Source organism: Vanellus vanellus (assembly GCF_965231255.1).
Source record: "Vanellus vanellus genome assembly, chromosome: 1".
In the NCBI taxonomy this organism is placed as follows: Eukaryota; Metazoa; Chordata; class Aves; order Charadriiformes; family Charadriidae; genus Vanellus; species Vanellus vanellus.
The window spans coordinates 76,376,725-76,398,072 of record NC_138905.1 but is presented as its reverse complement, the minus strand read 5'-3'; the positions used below and the strand labels follow the sequence as shown (position 1 = coordinate 76,398,072).

Genomic DNA, 21,348 nt, shown 5'->3' with positions numbered 1-21,348 from the left:
TATCTGTGTCCTATTTACAGAATTCCTCCTCATTTTAGCTAAGTTGACATTGGCTCTTTCAAAATAAAGACAGTTGCAGAATAAATGTCGGTGTAAAATGTTCTAAAGAAGCACCAGTTCCTAATTCCAGTGTTCTTGGTGATGACTGTTACTGCAGAAAATAATATCACTGTCTGCTGTTAAATAGATGTATTTTTTCTTCCTTCTCCTGAGATGGTTGCATTTTAGTGGCGGGAGGGAGGGGTGTGGGTGAATGGCTGTGACCTTTCTCTCCACATTTGTGAATTAGCATGCAGGAATTCTTCAATATAAGTAAGTGTAAGATATGACACTTGTAAGAAATATTCTGAACAACCTAATCTTGGGTTTTAAATACTGTTTGAAATTCCTGACAGAAACTTTAGATAGGCCTAAATCTTCTAGATTCAAATAACATTGGATAAAGGGGAAATGCTTACAGCTTTTATCGTTCTTCCTCTAACCTACTTCCCAAGGTTTGTTGCTCCTGCCTCTGGCCATCTGAAATAACCTCTGTTCAAACTTACCACAATAGTCTTACTCTTCTTCTGACTTCCATCTTCCCCACAGCTGCTGCCTCTTTAAACAATTTCCTTGAGACTTTCTTCTCAATCTTACTTATTTGCCCAGTTGTAATTGTATCCTCTCACGCATTCCTAAATCTCGTGTTGGTTTTGCTCTCTGTTGTAATTTAACTGACCAATTGTTTCGTCTAACTCTGAAAAACATTTGATGTCACTCGCCTTAGTCCAAGCCTGTTTAAATCAGTGGAAAGACTTGTACTAATTTGAATTCACTCTAGATCTGGATCTCTGTGAAAGCTGCTGTGTGAAATGCAACCATATTGCACAGCAGTATACCAGAAAGGTTGCCAATACTTCCTTCATTTTTAATTTCTTTTTCTCATAGGTGGTACATCTGGCTCGAAACCTCATATACTTTGGCTTTTATAGTTTTAGTGAGCTTCTCAGACTGACCCGGACACTGCTGGCAATTCTAGATATTGTTCAAGTTCCTATATCATCATACTTCGAAAGGTTGAGCAAGTTTCAGGATGGAGGTGAGAGAAGCAGCAAAGACTGTTATTCCAGTGTGTAATTCATTATTTAGGTTGGAAATAATTTATGGAATGTCTCATTGATCTTTCAAGGTTCTTTATTCACACATAAACCCACCTACAGGAATGTATTGCAGGATACATTAAGATGGTCAACTAAAAAGGAACCTTTTTGAACAGACCTGCGGACTTCATGGCTTGTGATTACTGTGTTGGTGCTGCTGCTCCTTTGCTTGTTTGGAACTGAACTTTCACATCTGGATCTAAGCCTCAGCGTCCCTTGCTCTGTAAATCCCAAGCAAGTGCAGACGGCATTTGCCTGGACACAGCGATTATGATGACTCATACGTGGCACAAGTGTTTATTAGTTCTCTTAGCACTTCACTTAAAAGGAGAATAAGACGTTACTGGTCCCACAGCTGCAGGAGCATCAGATGGAAATCCAGATGAGGCCATCCTCTGCGTGTGTTTGTCAGTTTAGAATATTATTTTTTTAACCCAGACCAGAGTGCCTGTCTGACAACCCCAGGACAATACTGTATGTCTGGCTGCCTTTTCTACCATGACTTAAAACTGGGTTGAAGAATGAGCATGCCAGGAAGGTGCTGAAACTTAGCAGTTTAGTTTTCCTGTGTGTGTGAAAGGGAGGTGTGACAGTCATGTGGCTGAGGGTCCGTCCAGGAGACTGGCTGATAGCAAATTCTGTTCTAATATCTGGCTGGTGTAAGTGTCATTGCACCGCCAGTTGGCCCACAGCACCAAAAAGGATGAGATGTCTTGTTTGAAACCACAATTATTTTGTATTTTCTCTGGGAGGCCTTTTCCCAGCCTCGAGTTTTCCTAATCATCATTTTGCTCAGTCACGCCTACAGATGCCCTGCATGACCGTGCCATCCTACTTAACTTTTTTCTTCTTTGAGGTTCACAGACTCTGGAGAAGTGTGGACTGTCATTGTCATCTCTGAACCAAAAAGTCTGGCGTGTGGTTTTCTTGATCTTTCCTCTATCACTGCCAGTACGCTTTACTGAGAGCCCCTGAAAGTCTTTCCTGCAATGCTGTGCGCACTAAGGCATGCTATAGCTGTCTGCAGTCCCTCTACAGCACTAGAGAAAGACTGTATATTCAGACACTTGGAACTGTGTTTTCCTTTTTTGTCCCTGAAATACTGCATTGCAGACTTTCTTCTTAAATGGCTCTGGACACAGTTTGACTCCAGATAAAATCTTGGCATATTGGCAAGATGGAACATGCAGATGTGGTTCTTCCGTTTAGTTCTCTGTCTGCTCAAGTCTTTAATCCTTATTATACATCTCATTCAATGTTTTTGCTCACCTTCATTACCCGTAAAATTGTGTTTCATCCTTAATTCCCGTTTATTTCTATTGAAGGGTTTCCTTTCAGTCTACATAGGAGAGGAAAGAACCACCCAGTAAGTGCAAACAGACCAGCTCTCAGTTATACTAATTTACAGAGTAATTCCATGCAAATCAGTGAATTTACCCTGAAATAAATGAATGTGAAGGAATGCAGTAAATGTCACCACCATGCAAATGGAAGCTCAGTAGCCTTTTTAGTAACACTTAACGATTAACTGGAGCCTTGTTGGAAACTTTTGACATGCATCTGGTTTTGTCTCACATTCTTTCAGCAAAAAAGGCATGGAACAAAGGTGGGAGTTTCTGTATGTCTTTGATTAGCTTCAGCCTTTATGCAGGATCTTTAAACTTCTTTCTTGGCTGTAGTTGTCTCCAAGGATGTTTATCTTTTCAACACTGCATCAGTTCAGGTCAGGATGTGACAATCCACTGATGTTGTTTTGGAAATGATCTGTGGGTTGATTTGGTTGGATGGTTGTTTGTTTTCCCCTTTTCCTGCTAACTATATGGCTAGAAAGCCCATTGCTTTGGAGAAAGTTTTTTTGCTAGCTCAGACTGTTGTCAGTTGTGTCTGCCATCTTAAGGGAGACCAGGGACAGAGATACTGGCTGTGCTGTCTAGGCTTAAAAATAGGCATTGAAATTTTGCTGCAGAGACAGGTGTTCTTATGTTGAAATAGCTTTAAGACTTGCTGGAGAGGCCTTCTACAGTCTTTGACAAAAGAACAGGGTGCCCATGTTTGGATGGTCATATCTTGTCTTCAGCTTCCCTCTTCCGATTGACAGGTCTTAAAACACGTGAACTGTACATTCACTTTGCAGTTGAGACAGAATGATCCTGAATGTTAATCTGCTATGCCCAAGCACATTACCATTCCTCCTCCTTTCTCTGGAGGTGCATCCTTACCTACTTATGGTCAGCATTAGGCTATGAAGATGCATATGTCACAAGGATGCACAATTTAGAAGCAGTTTAAGGAGTTTTGTGACTCCCATTCACCATTTTTGAGCACCCAGCTCCTAGAACTTCATGCCTGAAGAACATGTTTTGTGTCTGAAAAATGTGTTACTCAAGCAATACACGGGAGTACTTTTCATTAAGAAAAAACACACAAAACCAAATCAGCATTAACTTGAGTTGCAGATTAAGATTAAGGAGGGAAGTCAAGAAGAAAGCACCAGGTACTGTAGTTGTTGACATTCTGGAGACCACTGCTGTGCCCGAAATGTCAACTGTTTGTAAATTCTGGCTATCTTTGTTTCATGTGGAAGCCTGCTGGTGAGGAATGAATCAGACCATCGTGGCAGGAATTTGGCTGCCATAAGTTGCTCTCGTTCCTGGCACTGTGAGAGTTTGTGTCAGCTGAGTATTTGGCTCCACTCTTTTTTTTTTCCTTTCCCTCCTGTGTTTGGCTTTTTTGTTTGTTTTTAAAGAAAACACCAAAATAAAACAGTTGTTGGGTAGCAGTCTTTTAAAACTAGCCCTGTGGCTGTCTTGGCACCCGCATCCTGATTGTGTCTTTGGTACAAGGTAATGAGAAGGTTTGAACGAGGCCCGAAACACACAAAGCCCTGCACCTGCTTGTGTGCTCTCTGCCTTGCTTAGGTATCACTTAACCGCAGCTGAGGTGCAGTGTGTCCCCACCGAGCTAGAAAGAGCTGAGCCCAGGGGATTTGCTGGCTTGTGCTGCAGTGTTGTTGCCTGCTTCTGTGTCCAGTCTTTTCGGACTTCATGAACTTGTGCTGGAGCCCACAGTAAGGTGCAGAAAGTGCTTATGTTTTCTGTCTGAGTGGTGGTGGTGGGCTGCAACTTATGTGCCTCTGACTGTGTCGGGCTGTAGATGATGCTAAGGATAACCGAGTCCTGATGTGAGACTGGGCTTGAGCCTGTGTTTGATAGGGAGACTTTGCTGTATTAGGGCTGCTGGAACAGGCCTGTGTATGAGATGATCATGTGTCTTAATGATGTTCTTGTACTTTTTTTATCTTCTGGGGGAAGGGGAAAGACCCAGAGGTCTGATTCTACAGTGCTTTGCATCTTGTGCAGTCACTTCAACCCAAACAAGTTTGTACCCAAAGGTACTGATGTTACCTAGGTCCTGTGGAATCTGGATCCACCTTGTCCGAGATCCACCAGGGATCCTGAGGAATGAACAGGCCAACAGAGAAGTTGGGTCTCAGGAATTCCACCTAGATCCCTCCTTGCTCTGACAGTAAGGATTGTTCACCAGGCAAAGCTGTAGGTGTACATCGTTTTTCAATTTTATAGTACTTACAAGATTGTACGTCAAAGGTTTCCCTTCCCCTTTTACACAGATATCTTCTCTCCCTGATATAAAACTAAGTTGTTGAGAACATCTGTTAGTTGTTTTATCTGTTACCTGTCTTGGCTTTTTATTGTCCCTTTTAACTTACAATACCGATCTCTTAAGCTATTAAGTAAAAAGGATTACAACAGAAAGTAACTGAGCCTATTTTTTGTGGTTTTTGAAATTTTTCTAAATTGTGTTGATATTTTCTAAAATCAGGATGGTCTGTTGATTTTTACATAAAGTGTTTTCTTACTTACAATTTCCATAAAATACAGACCGATGGATTGTTCCCTGCCCTCATTCAGGATGGTGGGAGCCCTCCCTCCAGTCAGTTAGGGGTGAGGGTAACTTCTTCCTGTCTTTAGAGTAGGTCACATTCTGCTCTTCCAGATCTCTCCAGACTGTGGCAAGGGTTTCACTCTACAGCATCCTCTCTGGCAGGTCCAATACTTGCAACATTCATATCAGACCTTTGAATGCAGTGAATTGCAGGTAGGTGTCCCTCCAACAAATTATTGCTCCAGGGATGTGCAGGTTTCCACAGCTTCTTAAGGAAAAACAGCTTCCCTGAGTTGCAAAACTTACTATATTGATGTTCTTTTTTTTTCTTGAAAAAAAAAAAGTTAAGATTGTACCTGTTGTAATTTTGTGTGTTCTGTGAATGTGTGGAAGTAAATTATTAGTTTTGTAGATTATAAAAGTTGTGGGGCTTTGCTTTTTGTTTGATTGCTTGTTTTTTGTTGTTTTTTTTTTTAACCCATCCCACTAGTGATTGCAAATGTCTAGGCATTAGCTTTAATTCAGTAAGAACACATATTTCATTTTGAGGTTAGAGCTTTGAAGTGTAGTTCTGAAACCCAGTTTTGACAAACACTGAAAGCCAGCCGTGATGCCTGGGACTGATGTTTTAATGTATAAAAAAAAAGTGTTTAAGTTCTATCAAACACGAGGGGCCTGATCCTGTAACTCTAATGCAGGAAAGTGCTACTGAATACCAGATTGGGCTCTGTATATTTTAATTTTCATCGCTTTCTTATTGTAAACTTACATGGATTAATATTAAATGGATATTTAACAGCAATATTTGGCAATAATTATGCCTATTAAGAAATGCAGTTCATTTTCAGATTCTAGGACAAGTGACTTGAGAAGAAGTTTGACCAAATGGAAAAGTCATGTAATTCCTATTCTGCAGCTGTAGTAGATCCAAGGTGGCAGCTCTATAGAAGTTAGGAATTTTGGGTAGGATCTATTTATTTTACATGATAGGTCTTGCATTTTAGGTTGGTTGTTTGTTTGTTTGTTTGTTTGTTTTTTCTTTAAACGAGTGATTTCCATGGGAAACTTGGTGCTGAATAAATTTAGGGACAGGTAGGGTATACTGCCTTTCCATTATTGACATTGATTTGTTCCAGGTCAGTAGCCACAAAAGCTTCCAGCATCTGATTCCTATAATGTGGAGTTGTAGGGAACTGGTGAGTTTGGCTCTTTACTGGTTTGGCAACTACTCTGCATCATGAAATCTGTAGTCAGGGTTGTAGGAATGGGTAGAAATATGTTAATGGTGAGGGAGAGAATGAGGTGGGTCTTGGCTGTTGGAAGCCTGCCTGGAGTTGTGCACCTCAAAATTGAAACAACCCAATTTATAACCAGTGATCTGGAATCTTCTTCCTTGTTTAATATTTATTTCTTAAATAGACCCACTTATTTCAGTAAGACCGCTTGCTAAGTAAGGAAGTATATACGACAAGTGTTGAACTGTTGAAGCAAATCTGCAAAACGGGATGTATTTTTAGGCTTAGTCGAAGTTGCATGAAGACTTAATTAACCTTTTACCTCAAGATGTCCTTTTCCATCCTTCACTTAAATTTTGACTCACGTTGATGGCTGAAGTAGTCCTTGATGTTCTGTGTGAGTTTCTCTGTATTAGTTCTGCAAAAATTCTGAAAAGAGCCTTGTGTTATTGTTAATATTATGCCTTCATTCCTTTAAAAAGCTTGATTTTAATGCCACTGTCAGTTACGTTAACCAGAATTAAATTAGTGTGCATGTAGTTTTCAGGTGTGACCTTATTTGATGAGGACAGATTGGGGAAAGTTGGTGAGAAACATTTGTGAGATAGGATCCTATCTCACAAAAAGAAAAGATGTTTATTTTTGGAAATACTTCTTACCTAGATTGCATCCTAAAAATGAATTGACTTGAAAATCTTGCAGCCAACTCTTTTTTTCAGTGTTGTCCTAACTTTGCATCATTTTTTGAGGTTATTTGAAGCTTTTTTCTGTTTCTTTTTTTCCCTTTTAGTTTTAAAAAAAAAATACGGGGTTTACAAAATATACTACCTATATCCTAAACGGGCATTTTTTTTCCTAAGGAGAAAGTGAGGACTTCATTTAGCGGTGTTGTCATTCTGGCACCTTTCAAGAACATTATAATCTCTTGCAGTTTTAATTAAAAGGTAAAGTCATTGCTTTCCTAATAAGTGCACCCTGCTGTATCATTCCAGAGTCAGGAGCCAATCTGCCTTGTCCAATACTGGTTATTTATTCTCTGTGAATTAAAATGCACATCTTTCGCTAGGTGCGATTGATCTTTCAAATAGCTGATTTTAGTCAAACCATGCAGCTACAGCATATGTCAGGTCTGAAAGATGAAATGACATAGTAGTATTAGCAGGCAAGCTACACGTTTGCCATGCAGCTCGGTGCTATTTAGTTAATGTTGTTTGGGAATGAGAATAATGGCATGCAAGGAAACACATCCTTGAATTTAGGCTGCATATGTCGTGGGATGCAGCTCGGTGCTGGGCACCGATTTGAAAATTGGTGGGACAAACCTAGCTTATTTACAGAGTATGTCTTCCCCTCCAGAGCTCTACATAAATGACTACAATTTTCCTGAGCCAGTGTCCACTGACATCAGGCTTTCAGCTCCCTTCACTTCCACAAAGGAAGGCTATGCTCAGTCTTCTTGGAAAAAAAAAAAAGAACAACCCAGGTTTTAGAAACTACCTATAATAAGCTCCACTAGTTCCTGCCAGTGTGATTCTCACATGAAATGTGTTGCTTATAACTGGCTCATCAGATGCCGCCTTTTACCTGTTCAAACTGGTAGTCAAATGTCCCGGCTCCTTCACGTTATGTCTGGGCCTTGAGCTTGGCAGCCTATCCCTCCTGTAGACTGAGGGGACTAAAGACCTGTCCATAGGTATCCTGAGATCGTGGAACACTTCTTTGAAATATATCATGAAAAGCCAGACCCCTACGTCCTGCTGCAAGCTTTCCTGCTTGGTTGTGATGTACCCCGAAGGGTTCGACCCTGGTGGGGGTCAGAATGGGGAAGCCCTTACTGTCTCCCAAAGACTTCAGCACTGGTGGGTTACCATCTCTATGCAAAGGAACGCTTGTATATCAGAGTGTCGGGGGACTCTCGTTCAGTCTGCTGTCCCTTTGATAAATCCTGGTAGTCTGCTTAGTCCCTTGGCTTCAACTGAGAAAGAAGATAGGTAGCGTTTACCTCTTGGCTGCAAGTAGAGATCTGTACTGCTTAGAAGCACCAGTGAGACCACTGCTAGAAGAGGGTTGATAACAAGGTTGGACCTGCCATTTCTATTGTGCCTATGGGTCCTCTGTGACCAAGAAGGACCAGATTTCATCCAGGACTATTAGAAAAGACTGTATCGTTTCTCAGCCTTGCATCCATGTCTGTTAGCTGCTCTTTTATCTAGTTTACAATTTGAAATATCTTCTTGAGGCATACTTTGATTAGCAGAACTAATGAGGCAGTGGCTGCCTGGCAGACTGGAGCAATAATTTATGCCAGCAGTTTACAATAATAAAAAAAAAAGGGTTACAAGAGAAAAAAGATTTAACCCTTAGGAAAGTTAGCTGTGTTAGTCACACATGTCTGTAGTGAAGCAACTGCTGTTCTGTGCAGAATATTGTCAAATCAAAGAGGAGGTCAGTCTGAGAATTTAATTCTTTGGCATGGACCATTTCTCTTTTCTCCTTATTCTTTCCTTCATCACGAGACCTGTGCATTAAAGTGATTCCAGAGACCCTTGCTCTTTTAGGAATCGATACCTGTTTCATAGATGTAACTCGGCTAGAAGGATTGATTCCCATGGTGCTTTTCCCCTTCAAGGCCAGCATGCCGATAAATGTGTTTTTTTCCTTTGTCTTATGTCCATGGCACGAAAGCTGTATTTTTGACACTGCTTTGTGGTTTTGGGGATAGGCAACATCAACAGAATGTCCAGAATATCAGGAGAAGGTGAGGTTGGGTGGAGTTTTGCCACAGCTGGGCAGCGGTCAGTTTGTATGCAAAAAGAGAGGGCTTGTGGATGTACTGTAGGTGAGTGGAGGCTGGGTGACCAGATGCACTCAGGGGATGGGTAGCAAATGTATGTGCATTGCATATTACGATTTTTTTTGTTTGTCTTGCCTCATTAGTACTGAGGACTGTATAAAATGTGTAAGTGACCTCACCTTCTGCCCTTAATGTCATGCATTAGGTTTTCTGTGAGGCTTACCTGAGGTCAGCTAGTTATTGAGCGATGAAAAATGGTTTAATGAAGAAATAAAATGTGATTCTTGGCCTGTTTATGGTAGGTTCTGCAGTCTTTATGAGCAAATTCTGTAGAAAACCTGTAAAAATTAATACCTCTTTCACAAACAGAGCTGTAAGGCTTAACGCTTCTGGCAAATAATATATAGCTCTAAAGGGTTTGAAATAAAATGTGTTCCTTTAGGTACTGAAGTGTTGTTATTATATGTCTTAAAAATGGCTATAACTTTTCACGTAGAAAAATTAAATTGCATGAAGCAATGTAGCCGAATCAACAAAGGCAAAGAAATGTAGAGTTAAAGCTGCCATGGGGCTTTTAATTTAGCCCTTGGTAACTAGATATTGCTGCACGTATGGTTCCCTGCCAGAGGATCCCCAAGGACTGGCAGTGTTGCATGCTTGAAGATGGCACCGAAACTTTAAGGAGCTTATGGTGGAGCAATAGTATAGGTCTCACTGAAATCCATGGAGTCAAGGCTGTTTGGAGTCAAGGCTCCTGTTTCAGCAGTCGTGGGGAAAGTGACTTGCTGTTATAAGTACTGTCTGAAAACCTGGCTGAAATGCACCTGCTCTGAGGCATGAGTTGAGACAAGGTCAGCTTTGCTGAAAACTGACTTTGACGGTAAAAGTTTCGGACTTTCAGCAACGTGCTAATATAACCGTGAGCTTGGAAACCAGCCTAAAGGTTCCCCAGCGCACTGGCAAAATTCAGTTTTGCCTCCCCGGGGCTACAGTTGGTAAAAGTTAGTTTCATGGGAAAGCTGAGAGTGGCTGAGGAGGACTGAGAAGGCTTTGGGACTTCATCGGGTCGTGGATGGGGAAGGAGGCCCGAAGGGCTGTGGTTAAAGAAGTTGGCATGGCAGGGAGGGGCTAAGTATGTTGGTGGCACGTGCTCTCTGGCTGGTGCCCTCATCAGAAGGGAAATGTTTTCTAGGAGGTGTTGGGAAGAAGTTGAAACATCAGGTGTCCTAGTCAAAAGCATGCTCGGGTTTGACGATATCAAAGAGTTGTCTCTATAACTTAATAATTACAGAGACGACGTGAGAAATGCCAAATTTTTGCAAAACCTTTGATTTGTCTCCACCCCCCACCCTCCCTTCCTTTTTATATAAGCAAGATTGAAGAATGTATTGGTCTTTTATGGATAAGTTAATGAAAGATGTTGGAACAGTGGATGCATGTACATTTGTCTCTTCTGCTCATTAAATACCATATTTCTTGAAGAACACATCATATGTCAGCTCCTATTTAGGTGCTTAGTTTCTGAGCATCCAGTCCCTAATGATAGCTGCTGGGTGTTAAAATACTTTTGAAAATATAAGCACTTTTTACGTTTCTGAGTAGGGAGATGAGAGCACTGTGGAAAAATGTTTGAGCTAAAAATGGCTGAGCAGTTTTGAAAACTGAGTCTCAGGAATCCGTCTTTCCTATATCTGTGTTGAGGAAGACTGAACAATAATGTAAGAGCAGACTCTGTCCCTCTGGCAACTAGGGACCAGATCAGGTGCGTATAGTTAATTTTTAAATAAACGTGGCTGCAAGTCAGTTCCCTGGTGTCTTCAGGACATCTGTGGAGCAGAGGGCTACTCGCTGTAAGGGTATCTGCCAGCCTTTGAGGCTGTCCATTGTGGATTCACATTCAGGTACCACATGGTTCTCTGCACTGTTTGTGAAGTACCTAAAATGCTGTGGGTACTGGAGAGCAAACTGAGGGCGCTGCCCAGGAATTGGCTGGGAACAGTTTGGAGAAAAGGCATGAATTGCCAGCTGGCTTTGATAGTTGTTTTTCTTTCTGAATATGGTATTTTGTCACTTACCATCCATAGTGTACTACATAGCAGATTGTTGTTTACTTTTATATTCGGCTTTTAGAATTTTTGCAACCAGTAAATGACTTATCAAGCAAATATGTTTATGTAGAAAATGAAGTGTCAAATTATCCACTGTTTCGATTACTTGGGTGGTTGTTATTTTTTTCCCATGATTGACTCCTCTGAAAAGTCTTTCTTCTCAGAGAGGCCGCTGTGTTGTCAATCGTGCCAAATTGTATGAGATTATGTGCTACTGTTTTGTGACAGAAACTGATATTCATTAGGAAGTTGTGATCACTGTAATAAAAAGTAATGAAAAGGAGATGCACAGTTGTCTTTTCAAAACATGACAAGCATTCTCTTCTTTCCTATTCTTTCAGTGCCTGTCAGTCTGCAGCTCCTTTAAATTACCACTTGTGCATACAGTGATTTCACTCTTCCAATTGGCTAATCTTGTGAGACTGTACATTCAACGGGAGGCATTTCTAATGGGTCCACTGCTTATGGAAGGTTCTTGGCACCCGACTTGTCTCAACAGAGGGAGGAGCAGAGAGGAAGAATTGTGGAGAGGAAGGGAAAATTGAAAAAGCGGGAGAAGATTCATAGAGATTGCCTTGTGTTCTTTTTCTCTGTTGGTCAGTCACAGCTCTGAGCACTTTTGCAGCGGTTTGCCAGTGAAAGAACTGGTTGGTTGTACACGCTAGCACCTTAAAACATTGCAATGACCATTCTCTCTCTGCCACGCTTCTCAGCTGTACATAAATGTTAATACGTTCACCTCTAAAGAAGACAACAAATGGTGGAGGGCATGGAATCACGGAGTTTCAGAGTTGGAAGGGACCTCTAGAGATCATCTAGTCCAACTCCCCTGCTAAAGCAGGATTGCCCAGAGCACATTACTCAGGACTGCATCCAGGTGGGTCTTGAAAATCTCCAGAGAAGGGGACTCCACAACCTCCCTGGGCAGCCTGTGCCAGTGCTCTGTCACCCTCACCGTAAAGAAGTGTTTCCATGTATTTGAATGGAATTTCCTGTGTTCTAACTTGTGCCCATTACCCCTCGTCCTGTTACTGGGAACCATTGAAAAGAGCCTGGCTCCATCCTCCTTCAACCCACCCTTTAGATACTTGTACGCCATAATAAGGTCTCCCCTCAGCCTTCTCTTCTCCAGGCTAAAGAGCCCCAGCTCTCTCAGCCTTTCCTCATAAGGCAGATGCTCCAAGCCCTTAATCATCTTAGGTCAGCAGGTTAAAAGTGGCAGCATCATATGAAGGCACAGGTCAGGCTTCTCTGCACTTACCTCTAGCAAAATGCACACAAAAGTAATGAGGGTTCTCATCTACTTGCTCTCTCTCCTTTAGCACAGTTAACTAGCTGAGGCAGTTAAGTTAATTTTACCTTGGGCATTGGTATTCAGGAAGCACTTTGGAGCTGTAACTAAGACCAGAGTTACATTATTTTAGTCATTATGTGCATATGTGCTAAGAACTTAAATCTCTTTTATTCAGCCAGTGTATTTTGTCTTGCATCGTTGCAGGCTTAGCTGACATGCGGCCAGTCACTTTTTAAGCTGCAATAACCTTTCTGCATGCCTTACCTTAGAGACTCATACCCTTTCCTGCTGAGATAACTGTATTAAAGCCAAGACAACACAAAAGCGGAGCAAGAAGAAACAACTCACTGGCCCCTCATGTTAGTGAGTGACAGATTTAAATCCATGCTTAACGTGGTCTAGACTTCCAAGGCTGGACAGATAACACTGAGCACCATGGGTGCTGATTACTGGGGGATCTTCTGGAAGAGAAGCTACTGCCTACTCTTTATGTACATGAATGATCCTCATGGCTTCTTTTGAAGAATAGAGCAGTTCCTCCCCACGTTGAGATGCAGTCATCTGCTTCATTGCCATGCATGAATGTGCTGTTTGACTGCTGTCTACTCCTAAGAGATGGTTATGTTTCGTCACCCTACAAAACATAGTTGTTAAAACATCTTTCCTGAAAAGAATGCTGAATCGCTCCAATTGCTGTATTAATTTCACCCTGGGAACGTTCTCCCCAAGCCTGCTCTGAGTTAATTGAAAATAACAGTCAGCATCAGGCAGTTAGTCAAGAAGTTTTCCAAGATGGGTTTACCCATGACACCTTGTCTCACTGCTGTTATTGACAGAAATAATGTAGTCTTGAATCACTACCCATTTCAGCTGTAAATACTGAACTGGATTAAGTAGACTTTTCTTTCACTAAAATCCTTTACTATGAGTTAACGAAATACAATTTGAAATGGCAGTGATAATAAGTACCACCTTAATCCTCCTTTGCTTTCCTGCCTCTAGCTGTTTATATCAGTCACGTGAAGGTCAATAGTAAAGGAGTGTTGTGGACAGAGGGTTTATCCCTGTTACCGATGCTGTTGGGAAGCAGCTTCATAGCTACCTGCTCACTGGTTTGTACCATCTTTTACCACTGGTGTTCTGCAGGTAAGGGGAAAGGACAGCAGTCATCTCGTTTCTTTTTGTTTCCTACATGCTTTTATAGGCTCCATCATCACATTAGCTGAGTGCCTCACAGTCTTTGTTGTATCAGGCCTCTCACTGTCCTTTTTAGAGATGGAGAAAGTAGTAAAGTAGTCTCCTCATCTATGGATGTGGTCCTGAAATGCAGCGAGAGTGACTAATTCCTTGGTCATGGAGGGAACTGAATCCCGTCCCCTGCGGCGCCTGTGTAACACCCCAGTGATAGCTGAGAAATAAGCAAGATGTCTGCTCCAGGCAAAATCCCAGCTTTCTTTCTCCAGGAATGTTGGAGAAAGGTCCATTCAAGACACCTCACTCCTTGTCCAAAAGACACTACCTTTTTTGTTAATTTTATACTGAGTGGACTTCAGTTTTGAAAGGTGGGCAGGAACTTTTCAAGATAAAGTGGAATTCTGCCTCCTTTGGGACAAACTGCTGTTGTATCTAGTTCTTGAGAAGACTATCTTCTGGAATTGTCTTAGACTTAAGTTGTTTAATTATCAGCTGGTAACCCCATTGATTCAAGTTGTTTTATAAAGAATTCCTGAGCTTTCTAAATAGCAGTGCCTGTGTTTATATTCACCTCTGTACAGCTGAGTGAAAGGGATTTTGAAAACATGTTGTGAGAGAGAGGATGATGACTTCTCAGCTGAGATGTAGAGCAGGGATGTTACAGGCCACGAAGCAGCTGCACAACCTATAGGTCTTGTGGGTTTATCAGTCAGCATTAAGGATAGGATGATATGAATGACGTCTTTTATTTCACGGGGAGGGGGGGAAGAGAGAGAGGGATCCATACTATGTTATTCCCCAGCTGTTTGATTTGATTTGAAAGGAAAATGCACCATTTTCATTTTGCAGCAAGAGGAATATTTGGGATTATTTTAGTTGCTTTATGCTGGTGTAAGCAGTTCGGAGACCTTTCTGTGCCTGCCAAATGTGAGGATCTAGCCCTTAGTTTGACTTCTAGCTTTTTTTTCCTAACATCATGCAAAGTCAGAAATAAATTTTTTTTTCCCTCCTTTGTAGGGACTTGAAGTATTATTTTCAAAAGACCAATTCAGAGTGATTGCATACCAGACCGGATGCTGAATGGGACCTCAAATGTGACACTAACCTCCCTCATTCACTTTGAAAAAGCAAATTCTTTGTGTGTTTTCCTTTTAAAGTCAGGGCTGAAGGCATCCTCTTTCCCTACATGCAGTACTTGAGCTCTATGGATTGAAGAAAGAAGGGCATAAGAGGAGGATATTGCTAACAAAATAAAAAATAGCTTTGGCTTTTTACAGCAGATTATCTGGGAAGAGGGTCTCTTCAGTGTGAGTAAAACTTGTCACTTGCATGGTGATTAAAGTGTACTAAAAGACACACAAGAACTATTCAAGCTTACCTCAGCAAAGCTACATTTCCTCCATTCTTTTGTTTGCCTTTGGTGTAGTCTAGGTCTTGGCACCCTTTCTGTGAAGAGATGCTATCATTCCCTTCCTTTCCTCCGTTAATTCAGATCTGTGAGTTGCAAGAAAGCAAACTAATTCATGTAGGTAGGTAGCATGAAACTCTCATTCTTTCTTCTCTCCGCCTTTGGAAGAAGATAGTCATCGATTCACTGAGATGCTTTTCATATCAAAATTCACTATAAAGACAGACCAGTATAAGCTATGGGAACAGATGGTATTTCTTGGTAGATTTTGCTGAACTGGCATTGGTGCTAGGTACCATTATAACTAGACTGGATAAAGTTTTTTTGCCATATGAGTGTAAAATAATTTTTTTTTTTTCCCCCAGTTATAACTTATGAAGGGCACTGTGATTACAGATACTAGTTTGACCTTCAGGACAGCCTTCACGGCCTGACGTTCTTCTGGGACTTTTTTGAAGGGGGTTGGCTTGTGTCAGTTGGCTTTGGTTTGTGGCCTGTCATTTGGACCACGTACAGAGATTGATCGGACTTGCACAGCCTCAAATCTTTACTGTCTCTTAGTGTGACATGTAAGATACTTGGATAGTCTCCTTCCAGGTTCTGCAGTGCTAAAAGCAACCTTACTGTCAAGCTCCTATATTATGTCCACATGTCATGGTGAAGACATCAGTAGGAGTAGGCATGGAAAATGAACTCCTCCCATGTGTCTACAAAGCAAAGTCACAAACTGCAGCAATAGATGATACAAATGAAATACCAATAAAAGTTTTCTAACAGTAAACTTAGTCTTCACTTGCCTAGGGATGCTGTATAATGTGGGATATGCAACGCTTAAATGTGTTCTTAAGAGTACGTTAAACAAACCTCATTCAGAAATGATCTTAGATGTAGATAATATGCCTTCAGACAAAGGAATGGATTAGGTGAACTACAAAGATTTCTTTTGCTCTACTTTTCATGATTTCTTGAACACGTGTTAACAGAGCTGTGGAAATATTTTGACATCTTTTCCATCTGTTGACCTATAAGCAATGATCTCTTGGAAAATCAGTGTAGAAAATTTGTCCCTCAACCATTGGGTAATTTGTATGAATTACTTCTCCTGAATTTTGATTAGAAATTGAGGACTTATTTTTCAGTATACCTGTTAAGACTGTAAAGGGTTTTGATGACATGGGTGTATGTGTGATACATAGCTTTGCAAGCAAGCTTTACTCATGGCAAATATATACGTGCTTTTGTTTAATGCATAGGAAACAATGTTATGAGGACCATCCATGGAGTAGGAGAGATGATGACCCAAATGGTGCTGAGCAGAGGATCTATATTTCCCATCAGTGCCCCTGATGTACAGCCAAGCATTCACCCAAGCAAGCAAACCAGCACCTCAGACAGTGAAGATGTGATCGTAATGGACACCAAATTGAAAATCATTGAGATTTTGCAGGTAATAATGATTGGTGGAATATTACATAGCAATCATTTCACAGTTCTTTACTTATTCGCATAGTGGCATGTTCTGTTACCTACATTCTTACTGTTCGCTGGGCTGTTCTTTGTCAAGGTAACACTTTGATATGAGGGAGAGTACTCCCCTGTGTGAACAATTGTACAGTCGTGGTCCTCACTCTGTTACACCTGCTTCACTTGTGAAGGAACTAGATGCTGTAGAAACTCTGTCACTATAACTGTGAAAAGGGAGAACTTTTCCTTCAGTCTGCCTCACCAATGTTTTCTGAAGACAGCGTGTCTGTTTCCAGTCTGATTAAGACTCATTTTACGCTGGGGTAGCTTGCTTGACTTTAGTATTTTACTCTTCTGTTACAGGAGTTTGAAGGGCAGAATTGGGCCTAGACCCACTGAAGTCATGCAAGGCCATGCGCTTTTGAAGTCCGTTTCAGATTTGCACTGTTAGATTGAGAATGGTCTGTGGGCTGCTATGATTTTCTTCCAGCTGAACTGACAAGCTATATGACACTAGCTTGCCTCCCGAGATATAATTTTCACTTTGTGCTATTAGTAAGTGAAGTGGCACACATTTGTTCTGTATATCAAATCCCAGTTTCTGCAACACTTATGCCCTGAAGGAATGTTTCAGTGTTTTCTATAAATTCTGCGGATCTGTTGGTACTGCTGTCTCTTTTGAAGGATTCCATTTGTTCTGACTGCTTGTAAATGATTTAGATTACCTTAATTACTTGCCATCTGAAAGACTATCAATTCTTACAGTATCCTCAATACCGCATGCTTTGGTTCCAGACCTACTTTAGTTTAAGGCTTATAGTGGAGGACAGAGTGTTATGAAGTTATATCACCTAAACAATACTTCATGTATGTTGCTTCTCATTTTTATTTGTTTTTTTGACTGAGTTTCTCTCCGTATTGTGTTACTTTACTGGTTGATACCTAGGAGAATAATTCCAGGACACCGGCCTCGTCCTATGCATTCCCTGGCTGCGCACAGGCAGGAGAATCACATTTTGTCTCATTCTTTCCTTTTTCACAGCACGCCCAGTGCAAGAGCTCCGAGGGTTGGACAGAATTTAATTCTAATTTGTTACTCGATCTGTGGTTTATTAGTTATGGTTTAGTCATATGGTCAAATTAGTGCAGATTAGTAAGTTGTCATATGTTGAGTGAATCACAGTAAATGTGCATATGTATGATCTTCGTTCACAAGAAATAGAAAATAATTCCATTCTGTTTAATATGCAATGAAGGAAGATTAATTTAAATCATCTTACCTTTCATTACTGTGCTATTACCCTAAAGGCAAGTAAGAATATTTTAGATTTATTGTATTATCATGCATAGCTAGTACAATGGTGATTAAAACCATTCTATTCTAAGAAACATTTCGGTTTATAATAATTTAATTCTCAATATATCCTCTTATTTCTTTAAGGAAACACATTTTTTACTTAAGAGTTTCCATTCTGCCATCAGCCAGAATTAAACAGACGGCCTGATAGACTTAGTTGACTGTGCGTGGACTTGGGAAATTTTTATTTTTAAAAATCGTGCTTGTACAGTTATGGGGTAACTTGATCATGGAACCAAAATAAATCTGCCTTTTTTCTTTTTTGTTCGAAGATTTGAAAGGAAAGATACTGTTTCTTAAACAGGTGTTTTATTTGCTTGTAGATGGTATAGTCCTAGTCAAATCCTATTACAGTATTCTGGATCTGGGAAGCTTGTCTGACTTCAGTTAGAGATCAAAGAAACAGGTTGCCACCATTTGCTAAGTCATCCCCTGTCGCCTGAGTCTTGGTAACTTAACATATGTGCTTTCATCCTCACTGATTGTAAAATATATTAAATGGTCTTAAACGTGTTTCCTTGTATGCTTGCATTTACTGTGGGCAAGGAGCGTAAGTGTGGGAAACACTGAAACTCAGTCCACGGGCAGTCAGTTGTTGAAGTGTCGGATGTGTGTGTCAGTCCTTAAATTGGTACTAATGTTTCCAGCTGAAAGATGAAATAATTGCTTTCAACGTGGGTTTGAATGTACTGATCTAGCTCGCAGCCTGTGAGGACAAGGCAGTGTGCTGGAGCCCCTGGACAAATCCAGTCTGCTTCTTAGCAGTCAATAGGGTGGGGGTCACTATGTCTCAGGATGATCAGAGTGATGAAAGAAATCACAGAAAATTGATGAATGTAACGGTTTCTTTTTTTTTTAGTGAACATATTTACTTAAAATAATTTGCTTAAAATAATCATGTGTCGCTGTACGTTCCAGCCCAGAAAAATCCTAACCCGTGTCGCCAAGTCACAGAAGAAAAGTCTTACTTAAAACTTCTTTTCTTGTAGTTTATTCTCAGTGTCAGACTGGACTATAGAATATCCTACATGCTGTCTATCTATAAAAGAGAGTTTGGGGAAAACAATGAAAACGTTGATTGCTCTACAACATCCCCACCTGACACACCAGGGATTGCCTCAGGTAAATGTCGCTATAGTATTGCTTTAGTAGGAGGTGCTGTATAGTAGAGGGGCAGCTATGGGGTGCTAAAGTCTTAAGTAGTAAGGTATATTAAAGCTATCCTAAAGCAAAATGATGGTGTGGTAAATGATTTGATTTATGATAAATATTCCAAAGTGCCTGGGTCTGCTTTGTGGGGGTTAGTTCATCTAACAAAAAAAAAAAAAAGAAATTAGAAGTTTCGTATTCTGTGTAATTTGTGGGTCACTGGTGCTGGTTTGCACAGCTCCTGGCACTGTGGGGCTCTGGTTCATCACCACAATTTGGCTCTTCCTCAGTAATAGTATTACACAATTTTACTCTGCCCCATGTCCTGTTTCTTCCATACTACACTTGCAGATAGCGAATTTTGCCTAGTTGAGGAATACGTAGTTAGACCTTTGCTTTATAACGTCTGCCTTAAAGAAGGCCAGAGTTCCATTTTGCTGTGCAGATTAAACAATGATGACTGGTTCGTTTGTTTTTTTTTTTTTTTTTTAATTTTTATTTGGATTTTTTTTCCCAGCAATTGTTCCTGACATAGATGAAATTGCAGCTCAGGCTGAAACCATGTTTGCTGGCAGGTATATCCTCTGAAGTTTTACCTCTCCACATATATCTGTTTGTTCACATTTATATTTCCCATGGACACTCTGTTTATTCTGTGCTTATTTTCATACCCCTTTCTCTTCCTTTGGCTGTTTCTTATTACATAACCTATACATAGACAGAAAAGTGCCAGAAAAGGTCTGGATTTCAAACAGGCAAACAGCCCAGGTGGTATGGACGGCTGTGGCACTGGAAACGACCACCCTCTTAGTTGTAAGCGAGTTGGTAGAAAGTTTTTGTCGTGTTCCCTAAGGCAGCTGGGGAATGGTGTACAGGTGTATTGGGCTAAAATACGCTAATTATTTATTTATCTTATAATGCCTCACATGGGTACTTTTAAAGACAGACCTTTTTCTGGTGTACCTTATGGCTGTGGCCCCAAATGTCTTGGATCCATAGGTTGCTGTTGACCCTCAGGTCAACGAAGCGGACCACTTGCCATGATCTTCTGGGCCAACAGAGGCCTGTAGATCACAAGTTACGCTTGCAGAGTTTTGGAGGTGATTTCAGCTATGCTGTGAACAAAAAAAAAAACCCCACAGAAAATACCCAAACTGGAGAGTTACTACCATTATCCCTATATTGGTTTAATTTTACGGGTTTTATTATAATCATACCAGTAAAAATGAATTCCATTTAGACAAGGCCGTAGACTTTAAAGTTTTTCTTGGAGCTGGGGAGAAGGATCTGCAATACGGGTGCTCTGATCTTTCCTCTCTCAGTTCCTTATGCATTACCAGCGCAAGCAATGCCTCCAGTCCTCTCCCTGAACTCCCATAATGTAAAACAACACACAGCCCTTGGCATCTGCATCTTTAAAATGAGCAGAGGCTGAACGGTTTCTTGGAAACATTATTTCTGCTTTGATATGTTAAGTGTAAATCTGCTTTCTGCCGTTCCATATTATAAATATGATTCCAGAAATATGATGCTTTTGGCAATTCTTACTATTTTTGAGCTTATTTTTTCTTAAATGAAATTCTAATAGCAGCTGAAAAGAGGAGGAGTGAAAAGGAAAGGGCCAAATTAATCTCTGATGAAATGCTGTTTACTTCAATTAATTTGGATTGGGGATGAGCTTGGCACAAGTTATCCAAGGCATAAATGAATGTTTTTGCAATATGGATTTTAATCACAATATTTGACACATTTCATATATACTTACTTTCATTCTGTAGTGTCCATTCTGCTACAAGAGTGCTGCAACAGCGTATAACCATAGGATTGAAGTCCATATAAAATATGTTAGTGATGTTTATAGTTTCCATCCTGCAGCATATTTGATTTGGTTTTAAGAGCTCTGTCAAATGAAGATTGTGCGTACAGGCATATTTATGTCAAAAGCTTTTATTTTTGCTTATTTATTTTACTTTAGTTGGCCATTTTTTCCCCATTTCTGTTGCAGAAAGGAGAAGAATGCGGTTCAGCTTGATGATGAAGGGGGCAGAACTTTTTTACGGGTCCTTATTCACCTCATCATGCATGACTACCCTCCTTTGCTCTCAGGTGCTCTGCACCTGCTATTTAAGCACTTCAGCCAGAGAGCAGAAGTTTTGCAAGCGTTTAAACAGGTATGGATGGGCACAGCGTTATTCCAGGGAACTGACTGTGGGGAAAGTCTTTTCAAAGGCCGCTTTACTTACCTAAATTGCTGTTTGTAGCATGACAGTGTTATTTCCTTTGAGGTCTAAATTCAGCAGAGT

At 40.7% G+C, this 21,348-nt stretch overlaps 1 protein-coding gene across 2 annotated transcripts in view; it reads left to right on the top strand.

The window, feature by feature from the left end:
- ITPR2 (inositol 1,4,5-trisphosphate receptor type 2) overlaps positions 1 to 21,348 on the top strand; it is a gene marked incomplete at its 5' end in the record, with an annotated part of 265,207 nt that overhangs the window by 88,271 nt on the left and 155,588 nt on the right. For both annotated transcript variants that reach the window (XM_082485241.1, XM_082485240.1), the window contains 5 exons: positions 928 to 1,078; positions 16,329 to 16,522; positions 18,886 to 19,018; positions 19,563 to 19,620; positions 21,051 to 21,216. In XM_082485241.1, the coding sequence (XP_082341367.1) occupies positions 928 to 1,078; positions 16,329 to 16,522; positions 18,886 to 19,018; positions 19,563 to 19,620; positions 21,051 to 21,216 (702 nt within the window). The remainder of the gene's footprint in view (positions 1 to 927; positions 1,079 to 16,328; positions 16,523 to 18,885; positions 19,019 to 19,562; positions 19,621 to 21,050; positions 21,217 to 21,348) is intronic.